General features: G+C 44.2%; 1 protein-coding gene across 3 annotated transcripts in view; it reads right to left on the reverse strand.

The window, feature by feature from the left end:
* Nucleotides 1-3130: 3130 nt before the first annotated feature.
* LOC144817963 (prolactin receptor-like) overlaps nucleotides 3131-17226 on the reverse strand; it is a 552158-nt gene continuing 538062 nt past the window's right edge. For all 3 annotated transcript variants that reach the window (XM_078674935.1, XM_078674936.1, XM_078674937.1), the window contains 3 exons: nucleotides 12352-12451; nucleotides 10979-11048; nucleotides 3131-5824 (listed from right to left, as the gene is read on the reverse strand). In XM_078674935.1, the coding sequence (XP_078531061.1) occupies nucleotides 4799-5824; nucleotides 10979-11048; nucleotides 12352-12451 (1196 nt within the window). In that variant the 3' untranslated portion in view covers nucleotides 3131-4798. The remainder of the gene's footprint in view (nucleotides 5825-10978; nucleotides 11049-12351; nucleotides 12452-17226) is intronic.

Raw genomic sequence — 17226 nt, forward strand, 5'->3', positions numbered from 1 at the left:
ATGTACCCATCTCTTACAATATATTGCTGGATGCACAAAATGTGAGCAGTCTAGGAGCATACACAGTGTTTTTGTAGTAGTGGTCTTTCTTCTTAAGAGACTAGACACTAGAGACATTTTACATGGGGGTTTAGGAATCTTGGGAGACGCTTTGGAATTCGGGAAAGAATGAGAGATGATCTGAATGGTGATTTGTCCTTAATCAAATTCATAGATATTGGTTTAGTTAAGAGCAGCGTTCCAAACAAATTATGGGAAAAAAAGCAGGCTAATTTCGAAAAACAAAACAAAACATTATTGATGTAAATAGGATAGTTAGCTCCGTTTACTGCCACCAGGGTGCTCATAGCTGTCTGGATCAGGCTAATTCTAGAGACAGGAACTAACACTTACAATAAGAGATCAGTGCAATGTAGACTGAAACTTAGATAAATCACCACTTCTACCCTGGGAAGGGCTTTGAAAGGTTCATTTGTTGCAATAGAGAGAAACATCGCAGATCTAACTTGAAACTGGAATTCGGTTTACAACAGAGTTAAATCAGGAGTTTTCATGGGAAAATATACAAATTACAATTATGAACTAGCAAATTCAAAGGGTGATATAATGAGTCTTTAGCTTAGATCAATTTGTATCCAAGACATTGATGTACTGATAAATTGATGAACTGATAGAATAGTGATGAGTAAAGATATTTACTTATGTTAATAGTTGGTTGTAGTGTAATGGAGAAATTGGGAAAAACACATTCTAACTCTTCTACTTCGATGTAAACTCCGCAGTAACAAACATGACCACTAATGAAACAAGCATGATTTAAGTAAGCAAAGCACATGGAGACCGTACTTACTGCTACATGAGCAAGTATGCTTAATTTAAGTGATCAAATTACAATAAGTGTGGCATCTGCACCCCCATATCACAGACCACAACTTCCAGACTCCTGTACCACAGATCTTTAGAGGCAGATATGGTGCTTGTTACTAAGGACACTATGCCAGGTGGTTACATTTTACATTAGTAAGTTTGAGCTGCAGGCAGAAAAATAGGTGTGCACATAGGAAAAACTATGGCAATATGGTGGCTGCCCATAAATGTCTTTTCCCACAATGATTACACTTGTGATCTCATGCTGACTGGAAAAAGACATAGGTGCTGAAATGCCTAATGGAACAGGTCCCCCGCACACTTGCCTTTTCATAAATTGAAGGGGATGAAATGTCACCACATGATAACTTATATTCCAAGTGAAGAAAAAAAAAGAACAAAATTAAATGTGCAAATGAACCCTATGTCACTGGAGTTTATGTTCTGCAGGAAGTGTACTACGAAGACTGACAGGCATACACCGGGAGAACATTTTTTGTAATTGTAACTTACCCTGAATTTCAAGAAGTCACATCAACTAGTGGAAGAAAGCTAAGTAATTTGACCCTCTCAATTTACCCAGACATAAGCCTGTTTAATTTGTCACAAAATGAGTATGTATATGCCAGTCATAGGCATACCCCTAGGCTAGCTGTATTTTAGTGACTAGGTTCCACATTGCTAAAAACTACTCCTCAGACATGTAATATTTGTTTCATGCCTCTACTCTTCACCTCACTTTGTCAGTAGAGTTAGTAAAATGCAACTTTAAATTGTTCAAAGGTGTGGCACCGTTTTTTCTTATTTATGTACATAAAATCTGTATACTAATAATGATCATAAATATGTTTCGCTGCTTACAACATGGAGCTTGGCATGCAAACAAGTATCTCCTGTTCCTCACTTCACTGAGAACGTCAGGGATTGTCTGATGTGCTGTAAATCCCAATCTCTTGATGGAGGAGAGTCTACTGATTGCAAACATGGTAGCCAATGCATATGGTCCTCTCCTGGGCTCATGTAGTAGTGAAAAGGGTTTGTGCAAGTCCTCATTTCGTATTTCTTATTCATTTTATTGGTCACTGGATAGTAATATAAAATGTTGGCCTTGATAAAAGTGAACCTGGTTGCACTAGATAATAGGTGCCCAACTTTGGTTCACCAGTGCCTAACCCAAGCCATGTTTTTTTAATTATCTCATGGGAATCCTCTATATAGACAACACATCTACGGTAAATCTGGCAAGGATCTGGCCCTTGTTGATAAAAGCGGAACACTACTGTACTTGGTAAAATATTTAGAATGCTGTGAGAGATAATGAGAAAGTTAAAGACAATGTAGAATCTAGGAAGTTGTAGCAATCGAGGCAATGTAAAGCCTCCTTAAGTCTGGGACCTTCCCATACGACGTCTATTTGTATCAAAGGTGTACAATAGTCATTGGTCACAAGTGTTCCCTGCTCTTTTACATGACTTTATAATTTATGCATGCAAAAAACGAGGGGCAAACAACTAACTGGAAAATGTTTGCCAATTTATCAAAAAAGGTTAATGCCTATAAAATAGCAAGCAAGATCATTTAAACCCTTTTGCTTTCTGGTAAAAACATTCTCTTTCTCTTTTCAGGTGTTTCCATAGTCCTGTATTTTGAAGGAGGTGTCATAAGCAGGATACTGTGCTCTCCATGCCACTGGAGTCAAGCTATCCTGCCTGATGAGGGGTGAAACCCTGAAACAGGTCCTAGGATGCATGTTTCCAGTACAGGGAGGACCCGGCCTGGCAGTTCGGGCTGGACTGTTCCCATTGGGCACGGGGTCAAGACTGAATTGCATATGGCTGGGTCCAAACTGGAATGGCATGGTGATCAAAAAAACGAAGGATTTAGGCCCGGATCCCTGTACTGGGGTGAATGTTTGACAGTGTTCTGCATTCGGTCCATCAATTGTTCTTTTTACGTTTACAGAAGAGACACTTGCATTTGGCCCTGCATCTGATGCCTGCCTCCATAAAATTCGAAACAGAGCACCCACGTAGATTCTAATGTCTTTGGCCTATATCTAAAACTGTTAATCACTTCCTACGTGGTCAAAAATTCTTCTAAAGGAATGTTGAATCTCTTATTTTATGGCACATTAGTGGCCCTAGGATTTACGTTTTACTTTAAAAGAAGCAACACCACTGTGAGTAGGACAGACCTACAAGTCAGAGAAGCCCAGGACTTCAATTTCATTCTGACAGCTACATCCAAAAGTAAAGTCTAACAATGCGGCTGGAGAAGGAATTTATAACATAAAAGTTTTCTTAAAATAATACAGGTGTAGTGATAGTGTAGATCACAGTGTATGTTTCAGCAGAGGCAAGAATTTAGAACTTCGGCCATTGGATACTTTTTCTTAAAATAATACAGGTGTAGTGATAGTGTAGATCACAGTGTATGTTTCAGCAGAGGCAGGAATTTAGAACTTGGGCCATTGGATACAGTTTATAGGGAAAAATATTCACAATATAATTAAACAAATTCCAAAGAGCAGCCTAGAGATTTAATTGTAGTGTGATGGTGAAAAAAGAGCTGCAGGTTAAACAGGGTTTACCTTATACAGTAGGCAAAAAGATTAGCAGAATAACTGGATTTGAAGTCCTTATATAGCAGAATGTTGTACATATACATGTAGGTAGCTGATGGGATCACAGGCTGAGCAAGCAGCAAGACCGGATATAGACACAGCAATACGCCAACATCCCTGGCCCATAAACATGCTCAATGGACAAGGAAAAGAATGCACACATATTGCCTCTCGATTACTACGATATTGAAGAATCTGAATTCAGCTATGTGCCCCTATCTGGACAGGCCTGTCTTCATAATGCATGCTCTTGTTAAAATGTGCAAGCTGTTGCTGGCTGCTTAGTACCATACTCGCTGCTTGAACCAGAAAAATGTAGAGTATTGATAGTCCTGCAGTCTCTGCTGTATAAACATCGATTCCAATCTTGCTAAGAAATAAAATATACAATTATTCCATTCTTGCACTGAGGCAACAGTGCTACTCATGAAAGGTACTACAACCAGCATACCACTTCTACGGCACTGACCATCTAATGTACAAAGAGTTGAACTGCTTTTGAATCATAGATCTGAATGAACAGCAAGCGATCCGCTGATGTAAGTCAGTCATAGCTTTAGAAAAGTTCATCAGAACAACCCTTTTCTCTAGGGCTTGTTCTTTTTAACTAGAAAACTATGACTCTAAATGGCAGCACAATACTTCAACTAGCAAACCATCCAGTGACATGGAATTGCCCACATACCTTGCCATAGGAAGTAATCGCTAATGGAACACTTTTGCAAATGAGTACATTAGAAATTGTCTGTGCTAATCACGGTTTATCCTGCTGCAGTTTCAATATGCCTTTGACCAACAGCAAGTCAACTGTACTGGTTTGCCTGGTGCAAAGCGCAAACAGAGCTATCCAAGAAGTTTTGCTGTGTCTGCCTGTCCAAACAAAATAAATACCAGAAGAAAACATTAGGACATACAGTTTTTTTACAATGTCTCATAAAATCCTCCGACATTTTATGACTTGTTCACAAATCATTTTGGCTTTTTCCTCTATATACCAAATTTAAGTCATGCCCCATTATCGCAATCGCAATGCACATTTACTGTGTGCCAACAATTTAGTCATGTGTATATTTTCTGCACATACATGACATTTCTGTACCTGTGAGCAAGAAAGAAATCAGCAAAGATACAAATACTAGAAAACAATATCATTTGTTCTGCTGTTAGCTTTTAGAACCTACTTGATTGAACATGAAGCATAAAAGATGTGAAAAGCTACTAAGCTTTAGGCATATATTTGAGTCTGATCACATGTTATTTACTCTGTGGCTTTACCCAAACAAGTACTCATAATGATCACATTTTCATTTAACTAAACAAGGGAGCCATGGCACTTGGATCCATGTAACCCAGTGTGCTCATCTGGCCCTTGCTCTCAATGGGACTCCCTGCATTAAATTTACCCAAATTATTCTCAGCTTGTTGTGGTTGGAGGATCTGTGAATACTCTTTAAATGGTTCACGGAGCACTGGAGTGCTCTGAGATCCTGAGTCCTGCATTAGTACTAGGACATTATTATCCTCCACTCGTGCCACCTTGGTATATTCTCTGCTCGGACCCGTAGAAGGATACTGTTCCCTTCTTCCATGGCTTTCCTTCTGTTTTGGTATCAGCGCAAGTGCATTGTTTTGGTTAACTTTCTGAACCTCCACATAATCCATTGTCTTTGGAGACATGAAAGATGCCTTCAGGTTGGGCAACAGCCACATTGTGTCCTGGTCAAAAGCTCTGGAGTGCATGTACTCCAACTCGTTCTGCTTCCCTGTACTCTCCTCGCTAATCGTCTCAATGGTTTTAAAGTATTTTGGCTGCTTCTTGTCCTCATTGGCCATTAAAAGTGATGACATATTTGCATTCATGGCACCAAGGGCCAATTTACAGACTTCAGTAATGTTGTGGTAGGAGGATGTGAGAGTCTGATTACTGACGGTTCCTCCTTCAGGCCATGGGTTTGGTTTTCCATCACTTGGGTTAGACAACTGTTTGTCAGACATTGGACCTTGAATTGGCCAATTTATGGTACTTTGTCGTGCAGAATTATCTTTCATTTCACCAACATCATCGGTTTCAAGAGCTGCCGAAGAGATTCTGGAGTCCTTGCATCTCTCAGAGAGTGCCGAAGGACTGTCACAGCTCCCTCTTCCTGAATCATTATCTGTTTCAGCATGTGGTAACTTCGTGGGTTGGTTGGGGTGCCCTTTGTCGTGGCTAGAGATCAGCTGCTCTTTACTGTCATCTACCTCGAGAAATTCCACCAGAAGATCTGCACAGTCTGATGTTGGTGGAAAACCTTGACAGCCCAAGGCACTTAACAACTCTTCCGACTTTCCTGTCTGATAAGAAGAAACAAGAGAGTAAATGTCATATTGAGTGAAAGACATGGATATAACTGGGCGAAGTTTTGCAAACAGTAATTATGAACTAGGTTTTCCTGCAATGCATATATCACAAGGACGGTTTCAGGGTGCTGCAGAGTTAATGAGACATTGCCAACTTACAGGTACTCAATGCTGTGGTTGGGCCAGAAGGAAGAAGGGAATTACTACATTTTTACTATTGTATTCTCCTTGCTTTCTCAGGTTAGGTTTCATATCTAGTACATATCAGCCCCCAGGCATCTGAAACAATGCCCTTACTATGGGATTATTGGCCAATATCAAACTTCCCATTTTTACAACATACACATCAAGTAACCTTTAAACACTAAATTAGCTCTCAGTGTAAACCATGTGACCTTCAATTGAATTTTTCTGATATTAGCATTCTTTTGGCTAGTGTTATGGGTGAAGGACAAAGCTGAAAGCCTGAACCAAGAAGGATTTATCTTCTGTGTTGATGAAAACCAAACAAAATCTGCACTAAAAAGTTATTTTATAAGCACTATGAATTGTGGCATTTGTATGTAGGCCCATGTGCAAAATCATATTTTGTTCTATGTATTGCATAACACATCAAACTAATTAAGAACCATACTTTTCTGATATTAAATACAGTTGCACAGTTACGGGTTGGATGAAATACTGAGTCAATCAATCAATCAATAAATCAATCAAGCATTTGTAATGCGCACTACTTACCCATGAGGGTCACAAGGCGCTAAGGGGTGGGGGAATGCTGCTACTGTTCGAAGAGCCATGTCTTGAGAAATCTTCTGGAGGTCAGTAGGTCTTGGGTTTGCCGTAGGCGGATGGGGAGGATTTTCCATGTCTTGGCGGCGAGGTAGGAGAATGATCTGCCGCCGGTGGTCACTCTTCGGATGCGGGGGACGGTGGCGAGGGCGCGGTCGGCAGAGCCGAGCTGGCGGACGGGGGTGTAGAAGCTGAGTCAGCTGTTGAGGTACGCTGGTCCGGTGTTGTGGAGTGCTTTGTGTGCGTGGGTGAGGAGCTTGAAGGTTATCCTCTTGTTGACAGGGAGCCAGTGCATGTCTCTCAGGTGGGGTGTGATGTGGCTGCGATGGGGGATGTCGAGGATCAGGTGTGCAAAGGCGTTCTGGAGGCATTGAAGCCGTTTCAGGAGTTTGGCCGAGGCTCCCGCTTTTCGGCGTTTCCGTAGTCCAGTCTGCTGCTGATGAGGGCATGGGTGACCGTCCTTCTCGTTTCGGTGGGGATCCACTTGTAGATCCTGCTGAGCATGCGGAGGGTGCTGAAGCAGGAGGAAGAGACGGCGTTGACCTGCTTCGTCATGAAGAGGGTGGAGTAGAGGATGACCCCTAGGTTGCGTGCGTGGTTGGTGGGCGTTGGAGCTGTTCCTAGTGCAGTCGGCCACCAGGAGTCGTCCCAGGCCGAGGGGGCTGATCCGAGAATGAGGACCTCTTTCTTTCCCGAGTTCAGCTTCAGTCGGCTGAATCTCATACAGTTGGCGACGGCCTTCATTCCTTCATGGAGGTTGGTTTTGGTGGTGTGGGGGTCTTTAGTGAGGGAGAGATCAGCTGGGTGTCATCGGCATAAGAGATGATGTTAAGGTCGTGCAGTCAGGCGACGTGGGCGAGTGGTGCCACGTAGATGTTGAACAGCGTTGGGCTGAGGGATGAGCCCTGGGGTACACCGCAAATGATCTTGGTGGCTTCGGAGCGGAAGGGGGGGGAGCCGGACGCTCTGAGTTCTGCCGGAGAGGAAGGAGGTGGTCCAGTCCAGGGCCTTCTCTTGGATCCCGGCGTTGTGGAGGCGTGTTCGTAGTGTGCGGGGGCAGACCGTGTAGAAGGCGGCTGACAGGTCCAGGAGGATGAGGGCTGCGGTTTCTCCATTGTCCGGCAGGGTCCCGATGTCGTCAGTGGCTGCGATGAGGGCAGTTTCGGTGCTGTGGTTGCTGCGGAACCCGAACTAGGACGGGTCCAGGATGCTGTTCTCCTCGAGGAATCTGGTCAGTTGTTTGTTGACGGCAATCTCGATGACCTTTGTCGGGAACGGGAGCAGGGAGATGGGTCGGAAGTTCTTGAGGTCCTTGGGGTCCGCCTTGGGTTTCTTGAGTAAGGCATTGATCTCGGCGTGCTTCCAGCTCTCCGGGAAGGTAGCGGTCTTGAAGGAGATGTTGATGACTTTCCGTAGATGGGGTGCGATGGTGGTGCTGGCTTTGTTGAAGATGTGGTGTGGGCATGGGTCTGATGGGGACCCGGAGTGGACAGAGTTCATGATCTGGTGGTGTCATCGACATTAATGTTGGTCCAGGAGATCAGGCGGTTGGTGCGGGTGGTGGTCATGGGGATGGATGGAGGTCTCGATGGTTGCCGGGCGATCACGGTGTTGAAGCTGTCGTGGATGTCTGTGATCTTGCGGTAAAAGAAGGTGGCCAGTGAGTCGCACAGGTCTTGCGAGGGTGGAATGTCGTTGGTGTTGGAGCTGGGGTTGGAGATTTCCTTCACTATGTTGAAGAGCTCTTTGCTGTTGTGTGTGTTGTTGTCTAGGCGGCCTTTGAAGGAGATCCTTTTGGCAGATCTGATGAGGTGGAGGTGTCTGTGGGTGGCGTTCTTGTGGGCTACGTAGCTTTCCGATGTTCGTTCACCGATCCATTTCTCTCTAGCTTTCTGCAGGTATGCTTGGAGGCCTGAAGGTCTTTGGAGAACCAGCTCGTTTTCTTTCTGGTGTGGCTGTTGTAGAGTTTCTTGAGTGGGGCAAGGGTGTTGGCGCAGTCGTCAATCCACTGTCTGAGGTTGCGGGCTGCGGCGTCGGGGTCGGGGTCGGTCGAGTCTGCGGGAGGGCTTTGGGCGAGGGCGGTACTTAGCTGTTCTTTGGTGACTTTGCTCCAGCAGCAGCGAGACATCTGCTGGGTGCGGGGGTTTGTGGTTTAGTTTAGTTTAGTTTAGGACATTTATAAAGCGCCTGGTGACGCCAGAGGGCGTGTCCCCGCGCTATGATAAGTGAGCAGTTGCCATCCCCCCCTCCCCCAGGAGTTACCTGCTAAAAAGGTGAGTTTTTAATTTTTTCCTAAACAGGGCCTCTGATGGCTCAAGACGCAGGTCTGGGGGCAAGACATTCCAGCATTTGGGAGCAAGGTATCGGAAAGATCTCCCCCCCATCCGTGCCTTCCTAACTCTGGGCACCACCAGTAGTCCCGTCTGAGTGGTGGGTTTCCGGAAGGTGAAGTGGATGCAAGATGGGGTCCAGCGTGCGGCCGTCGGAATGGGTGGGTGTTGTGATGAGTGGTCTGAGTCCGAGGTTGGCGAGGTTGGCGATCAAGGCGCAGGAGTTGGAGTTGTTGTTGTTCTAGAGGTGGAAGTTCAAGTCCCCGAGGAGGATGTAGTCTGTGGAGGCGAAGGCGTGTGGGCTGACAAAGCGATGGAGTCGCTGAACTGTGGTCGGGGTCCGGGGGGGTCTGTAGACGAAGGTTCCTCTGAGGGTGGTGTTGGGGTCGGTGTGGATCTGGAAGTGCAGGTGTTCGGCGGTGCTGAGGGTGTCATCGGTGTATGTGTATTTTGAGAGTGTTCCTGTGGACGATGGCGATTCTTCCTCCTACTCCGTTGGTGCGGTCCATGCGGGTGATCTTGTAGCCTTCTGTGATGGCTATGGTGATGTCCGGTGCCGAGCAGGGGTTCAGCTAGGTCTCCGTCAGGAAGGCGAAGTCTACGGTGTTGGAGTCCAGTAGGTCCCAGAGTTCAACGGCTTGTTTGCTTGCAGAGGGGGTGTTGAGAAGGATGCATCTGAGGTAGTTGGGTTCTTTGGTAGGTGGGTTAGCCGGCCGGATGCTGGTGAAGCTGCAGTTCTGGCAGGAGAAGGGTCCTTGGGTGCGCTTCGGGGCAGCCAGGCAGCAGGTGCGTGATCGTCCGGCGTTGAGTGCATGGAGGGTGCTGGAGTCATAGTGGATGCGGGGGCCAGGGGTCCTGGCGCTGGGCACGGTCTAGGCGTGGACGGGCTTGCCTTAGGCACGCCTTCAGCGCGCCCGCTGCGCTGCCTCCATAAGAGGGCATGTGGGAGGGAAGAGCAGCTGGGAAGCAGGAGCGGGGCAGCGAATGGGAGCGCAGGGGGGCGGGCCGCAGGTACTCAGCGACGGGAAAATGGGCACGGGACGGCGGGGGGCCATGGGAGAACTTGGGCACAGAGACAGAATACAACAATTTGGGCACAGAGAAGAAACAATTTAAGGCACAGAAAAGGAAAACAAGTTGGGCACAGAAAAGAAAACAAGTTGGGTTACAAAAAACGAGGGTTAGGCAAAACAATGCGGGTACAGGCGGCGAGGTAGGCAAGAATGACAGGCAGAGCCGTGCAGCAGCGTGGGGAGCGACCTGCCTGCGACCAGGGTCAGAGGTCACCTCTGTACTGTGTCTCCAATGACTAAGTGCAATATTCGCAATGTCATTTACAAGTGCAAGTCTGCTTTACGTGCGCAAGTGTCTGGATTTACTACTGCAAGGTATTCATGGAAAGAAGGAGCAGTAGTGCCTTCTTTTTCTTATGTGCAGTATTACTACATGATTGGGTAATACTATGCATAAGTCCCACTCAAGGGGTGCAAAGTGGGGTTCCTGAAAACTAGCAAGACTCACATACAAACTTGAGAGTTTATGGATATTGTCAAACTCCTTTCTGACTAATTCACATCCTGGTTACAGTGACATATTTACTACTGTCAAGAACAAGAGTAAATCTCTTTTGTGAGTAAAAGGATAACAGCAACCATTAATTGTTGTGGGGAGGGGATAGGTAAAGTAATGTGTTTATGGGGAAATGTATTTTCCCTGTGGAGAAACCCATATACAAAAATTAATTGGCATTTGTAAGCCAGAAGAAATGTTCATGCGTTGATGATCACAAGAGAGTTCTTGAAGCATGCTTCAATACCTATGACTGGCGCATCGTTTGAGGCATACTCCATGAAAGCTTTAAATCAGCAACCATGTCACTGTTGGTATTAGAACATGCACTTTTTAGAAAAATCTGTTTTTTCCCTTGATGACCTACCAAAAATGGATTCTCACACTACCAAACTCCTGCAGAAAAGGACCATCTACTCTGACAACACATCAATATTACCATTCACCTCCCAGTACATACCTTAAGCAACTGCTTATCAAAGCCCATTATTTTGGGTCCTGGAACAGGCGGCAGGATGCAAGTCAACATGCTAAAAAGATAAAACAAAGCAGTAAGAACACTTGGAAAGACAGGCAAGCATGTTTCAAAGTTTTGACAAAACCAGCCCCCAAATAAAATCGTACCTTATCGGTGTTAAATTGACAAATTTCAATAGAAATGGGTTCCTTTGTTGTTTTGTTTTGCTCAACTATATTCTCTACTGTGTTGTACAAGGTATTGTTAAAGTTATGGGACAGAAAACCTGGGAAATACTGGAAAAGGAGGGTTCTCCCTTTTCCATTTGCCATTTTTATATACTGTATAATACAGATCACTAGACAGAACTGTATTATTTGCACTGGGTTGTATTGCCAGAGCAGAGAGGAAATACACACAGTAATCAGACTCACTTGGGTGGTTGAAAAACATGGTTAGCGACACCTTTATTCTGCTCTCCACTTTACTTTTGTCTGGCCCAAATACTTCCGCTTGATGGAGAGAAAGCAAAACAATCCCCTTCTGTTGAGCTGTATTTGCTATTCAGTGTCAGCAGTGGAAGGTTGTGGGACTCACTCGCAATGTGTATTTGCGAATATAAATGAAAACTGCTAAGGAGAGGGTGGGTGGTGTTAGCATCTGGTGGTGAATTTCATACCCTCTGCCACCACCAATGTCTAAAATGGACAGGTCAAAGCTATGGGAGAAAAATTGTTTAAACTTGATTACAACATTGGGAATTTTATGTAATGACCTCTTGATGTTCAGACCGGTTGCAAGCAAAGAGAAAGGATCATCTTATTTTTGTAACTGGCCTAAAAAGATGTGCCTAATAGGGGTCTTCATGGGTTTTGTATTCCATGAGAAGATGGGAGGTTGTATTTGTGCAGAATGTTTTGTGGTCTGATGTCAAAACTTTGTAACATACCGGGGGAAAGGTTGGCATCATGGCCATGGAAATATTTACAAGTAGGACGAAGCTAGCTGTTCTGCTTTTGATCTTGTATGTAGCACAACATATTTTATGGAGGAAAATGTGCATTAAAAAAGCTCCATTTGTCTACTTTGGAGCTCAGAAAGGCTTCTGGGATGGGATGCATCCTCCTGCAATTTCTGAATGGCCCTCAGAAGTTTCAAGTAGTCATTGACAGCCCTCAAAAGTTTCAAATACTAATCAACAGCTTGCAACAATTTCAGGATTTAACTTTCTTAGTGAATGAGGGAATGTAGCATGCTGATCTGTATTCCAGAATGAGCTATCAGGAGATGAAAGAACAATTCCTGCTACTGACCCAACCACTAATTAACCAACAATAATAAGCAGCACTCCAATTTCACACAAAATGTGGACGTACCTCCAGCGTTTAAGAGCCATTGTCCAAATGATTGTCAAACAAATGACAAATGATAACACAGCGATGGATATCCATAATGTCATGTCTTTTCTTGGGAAGTCTACAAGAGAGAGAATTTATAGATTATCTGCAACATTACAGTGATGCTCACATGTTTTATCGACATTAGTTTCAAACATATGTGAGAATGTTCACTGAACAGTGGCATTAATAACAGCTAATCACAATCAGTACCTGACAGGCTTGTGAACAAAAGTATTTTTGTCCTAGTGATAACTGTAAGATTCAAAATGCACAGATTTTTTTTTATTTAGTGCTATGCCTGTGGAAGTAGACTTTATTTTCCTGCTTGCCTAAAAAAAGTCAAAAATGCAATACAAAGTACAAGGCCATTCACAGCTGCCTTTTGGAAAGTCGTTAAAGTCAGTCAAAAGTGAAAAAATGTTGGCCTAACTGTCACGCCTGAAAAGTACAGGAAGTCTTACACCCGGACAGGTGTCACGTATATGCTATTAGTGCTTAGCAAGCAAACATGCCAACTTTTTTCAGTACTTTGAATAACAATTTAACTCCATGATAAAAGATCATCAAAGGGGTCCTATGCCTTAGTAAAGAACAAGAAGAAACCGCTGTTGGTTGTAAATCAGAAAATACAGCTACAGCAGTGAGCACTTCTGAATCCTTTACGGTCCCATTTAGCTGCTAGTTGTAGCTTCACCAGACACTTAAGGAGGAAAAGCCAACCCTAACCTTAGAAGACTGTAAAAACTTACCTCTCGGTAGAGAGATCAGATTGGCTGCACTCACCTAGAAGGAGTTACCTGCTGTAAGCAGTAAGTATAAAAAAATACTTTACAGTATGCATTTACTTTGCATTGATTCTAGTCATTAATTTCTCACAGATCCACTTAGCATTTAGGGTGCACATTTTTAGAAATCACAAAACACAATAACATTGGAGATGGCTGAATGTTTTAGTGGCAACATTTTACATTTGCAAGTGGGTTTGTTCATACAGAAATTACAATACACAATAATATTGGAGATGGCTAAATTTTTAGTGGCAACATTTTACATTTGCAAATGGGTTTGCTCATACAGAAAAGTTAAATTTCTGTGTGAATAAATGTAGATGCAGAGTGAGTTTATGTTAGCATTTTTGGGCGATCCATCAGGAAATGTGATAAACACCTATAAACTTGCTCTGAGGTTTTTCATCAAAAATTTGCAAGTAGATCTCCTCCATGAAACCACTTATACATATAATTGTGTTTCCATATGTTTCATAAATAACCGCATTTGCAAGGGCAATATTCTTCTTCGGAGTCAGAGAATTCTGAAATTTGCTAGAGCAAAATTTAATTTCTGATTCACAAAATGTAGGAATGATGGGAAGGTATTCTCATACACATTTCTTCTGTATGGTGGAATTTCAATGTGAGCACGTTTAGAGGCAGGTCTTACACATGAGACTACCTATATCGGTGAAGTAGCGTAAGCTGCTAAACACCGAGAATCAGTAATTTCTGGCTATTCAGCAAACAGTTTACAGGTATGGTCCCACCTTTAAAAATGCTTATAAATGTACTATGGCCAAATGTAGTAAAACTGTGTTCTGGGTCGAAATAAGAAGGGGGTAATCCCAACATTTATGGTGGTGGTACAACTATTTTCTCAAGAAGAAAGATTAAAAAAGTCTACAAGTGGAAGAATACCCTTCTTCACATCTTCGCGTGCAGAATTGTACACCTATTCTATTTCCATATGTGGAAATAGATACACACGTGGGAACTCCTGTTACTCGGCTACTTCCAGGAGTTCTCCATGAATGCTCTCTAAATACTTTAAACATCAGAAATGTGCTGAAAAACGTAGTCGTAACAAATGGGACCATATTTAGGACCTTTTCTTTGCTGTTTTGTGAACATGGTCATCAATGAATTCCTAAAAAGTTGCAAATTTGCTTCAACCCTATCAGTAGAGCTACAATTGCAAATTTGTGATTTCATGCCCAGGTGTTTTGTGAAAGAGGCCCATGTATGTTCAGCACTGCTGTGCAGTCATTACTACACAACTTGAATTTTACATGAAAATACAGTTTTTGTGAGATTAGGTCTTTATTACAGTTATTTACAATTTGGGAAGCTTTCTGTTTTGGCCACTGTGCTTGGAAAAGGCCATTGAATGGTAAACATCCTTTACAACGCAACTTTTACCACGCAGTGCCTTTACGACGCAACTTTTACAACGCAAACCATTACAACGCATTGCGCTGGGGGGCGCTCTAGGATAGGGAATAGGTTTAATGTACTATCCAACACCTTCTCTACTATCCACGGGGACTGGAGTTGGAATAGTAAATTAAACTATTCACTATCCAGCGCCCAAAAGCACTATGCGTTTTAAAGGTATTCGTTGTAAATACCGCGCTGTATAGGCATGCGATGTAAAAGCATGCGTTGTAATGTCAAACATCCCCATTGAATAAATAGAGGGGGTGTTGATTTTGGGGGCAGTTAAATGCAAACTGTCATGTATATTGCTGGACCTGGCCCTTTTTTAAAAGCTATCCCAAATTTGTATCCTTCCTCCTGAATTTCTTCTGACCTGTTTTGGTGGGCTGTAGGACTCTGGGCACTCTGCCGCTGCTGTTCAGAGCTATAGTGCATGTGCTCTCTCCTTTAAACTTGGTATGGTTGGCTTACACTTGTTTGACATATTTAATTTACCTGCAGGTCCCTTGTACAGTGGTATTCCATATCCCCAATGCCTGTAAATTAAATGTCACTTGTGGCCCTGCAGAGCTGCTACGGCCATCCACAGAAGTAGCTTTTCAACTGTGTCTCAGGCCACTACACAGTTTACTGCCCCAGTGACTTGACCTTTAAAGTTACTTGCCACGTCTTGAACTCCCCTTTTACTACATATAGGTCACCCCTAAGGTAGGTCTTATGTAGCCCTATGGGGAGGGTTATAAATCCTGAATATTGGTGAAGGTGGATTTTTCATTACTATTTTAGAAATGCCACTTTTAGAAAGTGGCCATTTCTATGAGCGTATGACTCTTTGTGCTTTGCAGCCTGACTCCAATGGTTTAGACAGACAGGGACCTGTTTGTGCATTCACTCTAGACAGTCACAGAGGGAGCTGAGGTGTGCCCTGCATATCCTGATGGGTCTTCCTGAGCTAGAGCAGTGGGAGGAATTTTCACTGACACCTGAATAAGACTGTGCCTGGCCTCTTACAATGTTCTCTCCACCGCCTGTAGTGTGTATGGAGCCAGGCCAGGGGATTGAATGGGGGTGTTGTGCACTTCTAAAGTATGTTTGAAGTAACCTCCACATCAAAGACATTTTGAGTAGAATTACAGGGGCTCTGACCCCATGACTTTAGGCACTGTGTGAGATTTGTAACCAGATGCTGCTGGCTCTACACACTGCACCTGTGGTTTGCTGTGCTGTCAGGAAAACCATCACTTGGATTTGTCTTTGTTGTGCTGACCTGCTGGAAGGTCTGCCTTTTTGCCTGTAAGGACCCTATGTGCTGGCCTGTTGCCTACTTTTCTTGCTTGTTTGGTCCCACCAGTGTTCTCAGTGCGTATTTTTCACTTCAAGTGCAGGCTAACTTGTCCCTGGCTCCAAACAGTGCGTGGCTAGTTCTATTGTGTGCTCCTGATTTGCAGCATGGAGGCGCTTTTTACTCTTCCTGTAACTAGTGCATTGGGAGTGCTTCGTTCTTCATGTCTCCCTCTCCAACAGCGCCTTTTGAGCGCTGTTTATGTACAGAGGGAATAAAAGTTGTGCGTGTCTCACGTGCTGATCGTAGTGCTGCAGGTAGTCCCGGCCCAACAGGTAGTATTGATGGAGAGTTTCCCCTGGGGCAGCATCGCCATGCCCCAGCCCCGCCTGCACCTGTGTACGAGGCACCATGTGCAAAGTTGCCGACAACTAAGGTGGGGACAGCCCGAGTGTTGCACCATTTGTTTGAAGAGCTCCCCGGACCGCAGGTCCAAGAGGGGGATCGCCCGCTCACCACAGCTAGCATCACCCCTGTAGAGTGGGGTACCCCGACCAAGGAACCCACCCGCAGCAGATGTCCAGTTCAGAAGTGACCTCGGACCCAGCCTGGCTCTTACACTGAGCTATATTGCAGCAGCTGCACAGCACGTTTGTGGGCAGCTGCCTTGTTGAAATTCTGCCGTGGTGGACCCAGTGATGTCTCCACGCCGTAATCGACAGAGCGGCCTAATTTCTCTTTGCCCTGATCACAGGGGACCCAGCACAGTCTCCCCATTTGTGTCTATAGTATCCGGGTCCCCTCCCCCAGGTTTGCCATACCTTGGGGGCCCTGAAAAGTTTAAACCAGCAGCACGACGGGGGGAAACCCTTGATGGAGGTCCTCTTCCGGCGGAGTACATGAAGTACTGCCGTTCCTGTGGTAGGTGTGCAGGTGTCCCTGTTACCTACATGTTGTGCACAGTACCATATACCATGTATTAGGAGTGCAGATTGCTGCTCCTTGTGTGTTCATGGCATGGCTTTGTGATTTCTGCCCTACGAGGGACACATTGTGATTTAAGTGTTTTCATTCTAACCTAACTGCTGCATTTCAGGCCTGATGTTATGATATGTGTAGTATTATGCCTTGCTATGACAGGGTAACGAGTATTATTTCAGAAGCTACATAATATGTACAGTGATGGTATTTTTATGAAGTGTGCAACACATAAGTCTTTATAATTTTCCACTTACTGTGATGTTATGACAATTGCCTGGTTGACAAAGTGATTATAGGTGTATGTAGTTTTGGTCTATGTTTATATGCAACACAGATATATATTTGTATATAATACTGTGTGTGTGTGACTTGCGCAAA

The sequence above is a fragment of the Lissotriton helveticus genome, chromosome 2_1 (genome assembly GCF_964261635.1).
Source record: "Lissotriton helveticus chromosome 2_1, aLisHel1.1, whole genome shotgun sequence".
Classification (NCBI taxonomy): domain Eukaryota; kingdom Metazoa; phylum Chordata; class Amphibia; order Caudata; family Salamandridae; genus Lissotriton; species Lissotriton helveticus.